The sequence below is a fragment of the Lathyrus oleraceus genome, chromosome 2 (assembly GCF_024323335.1).
Source record: "Lathyrus oleraceus cultivar Zhongwan6 chromosome 2, CAAS_Psat_ZW6_1.0, whole genome shotgun sequence".
NCBI classification, from domain to species: Eukaryota; Viridiplantae; Streptophyta; class Magnoliopsida; order Fabales; family Fabaceae; genus Lathyrus; species Lathyrus oleraceus.
Genome location: NC_066580.1, coordinates 227,718,446 through 227,722,970, shown reverse-complemented (window position 1 = coordinate 227,722,970; position 4,525 = coordinate 227,718,446). Strand labels below are relative to the sequence as shown.

Genomic DNA, 4,525 nt, shown 5'->3' with positions numbered 1-4,525 from the left:
TCTTCGTCAACGGGAAGCCTTCGACCAGCAGATCTCCGACTACCAAGCCCAGATCGCTGAACTTAATAAAAAGGTTGCTAAGGTAGAAGCGCAAAAAGCTTCTTTGGATAAGGTTGATGGAATTCCTGCGCAAGAGGAAATCGATAATGAGGTCTTGAGGGGAATATCTCATGGGGAAAGAGCCCTTAAGATCGAGGCTGACATAAAATACTTGCGCGGAAAGAAGGTCACTCTAGACAATAGGACCAGTCACGAGATAACCTCGTTTGAGGACTTTAAGTCTAGATTCCCCATTTGAATTTTTTCCTTTGTTTTTTATTTCTCTTGTAAGGTCTGTCGACCATGTTTTGTAACGCCCTTTTGGGCCACTTTAAAGAATCAATGAATCTTTTTATGTTCGGATTTGGATCTCTTGTAGCATAGGTTTATATTTCTTCAAGTATTTCCCATTCACTCGCAAGACCCTTTGATCCCCACCAAGTTCTTTGATCTCATATGCATTATTAGCGAATGTTCGAGTTACTTGAAATGGTCATTCCCACTTTGGATACCATTTACCTAAGGTTCGATCTCGATGATCCATAGGCAAAATCACTTTCCAAACATAATCATTATCAGTAAAGGTTGTTTCCTTTACCTTTCTATTGTATACCTTGGCTATGCTTTCCTTCTGTCGGATCAGCATTTCTGCCGCGACCAATCTTTCTTCGTCCAAATCAGCCAATTCGTCGAACATCATGTCCCAATACTGTTCGGAGTGGAGGTCGTTCTAGCGTTGCACTCTGGCGGATTGCAAGCAGATATCTACTGTCAATATGGCATCGTGACCAAACGTCAGTAAAAAAGGCTTCGAATTTGTCGCCTCTTTTGGGGACGTTCAACTGTCCCATAGGATTTGGTCCAACGTCTTGTGCCAGTTCTTTAGTTTTTTGGAAACATGTTTCCTAATCAAACTTATTATCACTTTGTTGGCCGCTTCCACTTGGCCATTTGGTTGTGCATAGTAAGGTGTAGAGGTAACCAACCTGAAGCCTGTCTCGCCAGCAAACTCTTGCATTTTTTGTCCCACAAACACTGACTCTTGATTCGTGGTAATGGTCTATGGGATGCCAAACATATATACAATGTGTTTTTAGATGAATTCAATCACCACATCTTGATCCACCTTCACCAGAGGGACAACTTTGATCCACTTGGTGAAGTAATTTATCCCTACTAGGATAAAATTATGTTGCTTCGATGAGGCTGTTCGAATTTCACCAATGACGTCTAATGCCCACCCCCTAAAGGGTCATGGTTTGATGATCGCATGCAACTCACTTGCCGGCATATGTTGAATACCTGCGTGTCTTTGGCATTCTTGGTATCCCTTGGCAAACTCTATGCAATCTTTCAACATACTGGGCCAATAAACCCCTTGTTGAAATAGCAACGACTTCATCTTATGGCCTGCCTGGTGGGCGCCACAGGCTCCACTGTGTACCTCATATATGGCTAAATACGCTTCAGTATCTCCCAGGAATTTAAGTAGTACCTCTTCTGATGTCTTCTTCAGCAATTTATTTCCTGACCACACATAGCTCAAAGCCCTGTATTTGGTTTTCCTGTCAGTACCTCCGTCTGGATTCTCTAAGTATTCAACGATCGGCTTCCTCCAATCTGTTGGTGATGAACTGTTGACAGTGAAAACTCCATGTCCCCAGGACTCCTCGACTCCACAGGTTTCCTGCCATTCTCCTTCGAGCTCTTCATCACGACTGTCACTCTTGTCGAGGATATCTTTTGTCAGTGGTGTACTCGACACCATTTTCTCTCGAACTTAGATCATATCTTGTAATTTTGACTTAGACATCTTATACTTTGAAGAGACTTGGGCCAACTAGTTGGCTTCTTGGTTTTTGTTTTTGGGTATATGTCTTATGTCGGTAACTTCAAAGTGTTCTAGCAGTTATGCCGCAGTCACAAAATACTTCAGCAAATTTCCCTTGGTGCACTTGCATTCGCGTGTAACTTGCTTGACTACTAACTCCGAGTCTCCCTTTACTTCAATTCGACTGTCTCCCGTCCCTTTCAAGATTCAAAGACCAACTATTAAAGCCTCATATTTGGATTCATTATTGGAACACTTTTCATTGATATTGTACTAAAACTTTGTCGGACCATCCTGAGGGGATAATATAAATACCCTGACTCACGTTCCATCTTTGTGACTCGACCCGTCGAAATACAAATGCCATGGTTTGGCGTTGACCACATTCAGAGATGATTCGTCCATGGCATGATCCACTATAAAATCTGCCACGATCTGGCCTTTCATGGCCTTTAAAGGTTTAAATGTTAGAGAGAACTATGTTAACGCAAGTGCCCATTTTCCAATTCTACTATGCAGAATAGGTTTAGACAACATATGTTTCATAATATCGTAATGAGACGAAACATAAACATCAATTGGTTTTATATATTGCTTTAATTTCATACAGGAAAAGTACAAGCATAGGCATAGTTTTTCTATGAGACTGTACCTAGTTTCAGCATCTACCAACACTCTACTGAGGTAATATATAGGTCTTTCGAACCATTATTATCTTCTTGAGCCAACATGCTCCCTATAGTCGTATCTGATGCAATATATAAACTCATATTTTTCTTCCTACTGGGAGGTAACAAAATAGGAGGCTTGGTAAGGTACCCCTTGATTGCGTCGAAAGCCTCTTGTTGCTCGGGGCCCCAGTAAAAATCACTTTCCTTCTTAATTTTAAGTAGTGGCGAAAATACCTTCGTTTTACCACTTAGATTCGATATGAATCTCCTTAAGAAGTTTATTTTCCCCAACAAAGACTGAAGCTGCTTATTTGTCGATGGGCTTTTGAGGTCTAAGATTGCCTTTGTCTTGTTCTGATTGATCTCGATACCTCGTTTATGTACCATAAATCCCAAGAAGTCACTTGCATGCACACCGAAAGCACACTTCAATGGATTCATTTTTAATCCATATTTTGTCATTCTATCGAACAAGCTTCGAAGGTGATCCAAGTTCCCTCCCTGAGATGAAGATTTTATCACGATGTCGTCAATATACACCTACATGAACTTCTCAATGAAGTCATAAAATATGGCGTTCATAGCCCTTTGGTAGGTTGCTCCTGCGTTTTTCAAACCAAACGGCATGACGACCCACTTGTACGTCCCCAAAGCAGCAGGGCATCAAAACGCTGTCTTGGGGACATCTCCTTCGATAATAAGAATTTGATTGTAGCCAGAGTATCCATCAAGCAAGCACAGGTATTCAAACCTTGCGGCCGAGTCACCCAATATTTCAGCCACGGGCATCGAATACTCATCCTTTGGCATGGCATTATTTAGATCTCTAAAATCTATACAAATCCTAAGAGTTTCGTTTTTCTTGATGACGGGCACTATGTTGGCCAACCATTCGATGTATCTTGCCATTCTTATGAAATGACTTTTGAGGAGTCTTTCAGTCTCTTGCTTGATCTTCAAAGTGACGTATGGAGCAAAACATCGAGGGTGTTGCTTCACTGGATTTTTCCCATGTTGGATAGGCAATTGATGCTCCACGATGCTTTGATTTAAACCTGATATTTCGTCATAATCCCAGAAAAAGCATTCCCTGTATTCGGTCAATACATCAACTAGTTTCACCCTCATTTCTGACCCCACATTAGTACTTATGTAAGTTGGTCTTTTGTGATTCCATCTCCCAGATCGATCTCTTCGAGGGGATCTTGTGCTTGCATCTTCTGGGACTCATTTAGTGGGTTCTTTTCGAACCCCAAAGGCTCATTGTCATAGATACAATCAAGCCTCCGACTTTCTGAAGCTGTTGTCTGGTCTAGTCGACCATTTTCTAAACCTTCGACCTTACAGGCCAAATCCTAAAGTCTCTTCCTTTCCAGAATTGACTTCCTCTTATTTTCAGCCAAATAGGCCGAAATTCGAGCCAGGCTTTCTGACTCAGTAATCATCCTCGTCGGCTGTAGGCCACCCCGTAGGTGGAATTCCCGTCTCTGATCATGTGTCTTCCTCGTTATCCCATATGAAACCATGATCAAGGTCCAAGTTCAGAACTCGGCCAGTTTTAACGGAAGTATAGGAGCCTGGTTCATCATCATATGGCACTATATTTGCCAAGTGTTGGTCGAAAGACCTCTTGGAACCCCTATCGTCGATCCGGTAATAACTTTGGTCTGCCTTAATATTTTCTATGATGTCTTCCTTTCGCCAGATTATAAGCCTCTGGTGGACCGTCAACGGTACAACCCCTATCTCATGGATCCATTCTCGACCCAAGAGTAAGTTGAAATTGGCTTTTGAGTCTATCACCATGAATAGTGTTGAACGTGTTGTCGTGGCCACATCGAGGTCGACCTGAACAACCCCCATTATATTGTTGGTTTTCCCTTTGTAGTTTGAGAGAACCATGTTGTGTTGTCGAAGGTCTTCGTCACCCTTTCCCATTTTCTTAAACAAAGTATAGGGCATCAGGTTGACTGCAGTGCCTCCG

The 4,525-nt window shown here is 42.1% G+C and overlaps 1 protein-coding gene across 1 annotated transcript; it reads right to left on the bottom strand.

Moving 5' to 3' along the window:
* Window positions 1-1,291: 1,291 nt before the first annotated feature.
* LOC127122691 (uncharacterized) lies at window positions 1,292-1,807 on the bottom strand. The gene has a single exon (XM_051052989.1). The coding sequence runs from the start codon at window positions 1,805-1,807 to the stop codon at window positions 1,292-1,294; it is 516 nt and encodes a 171-aa protein (XP_050908946.1).
* Between the last annotated feature and the right edge of the window lie 2,718 nt (window positions 1,808-4,525).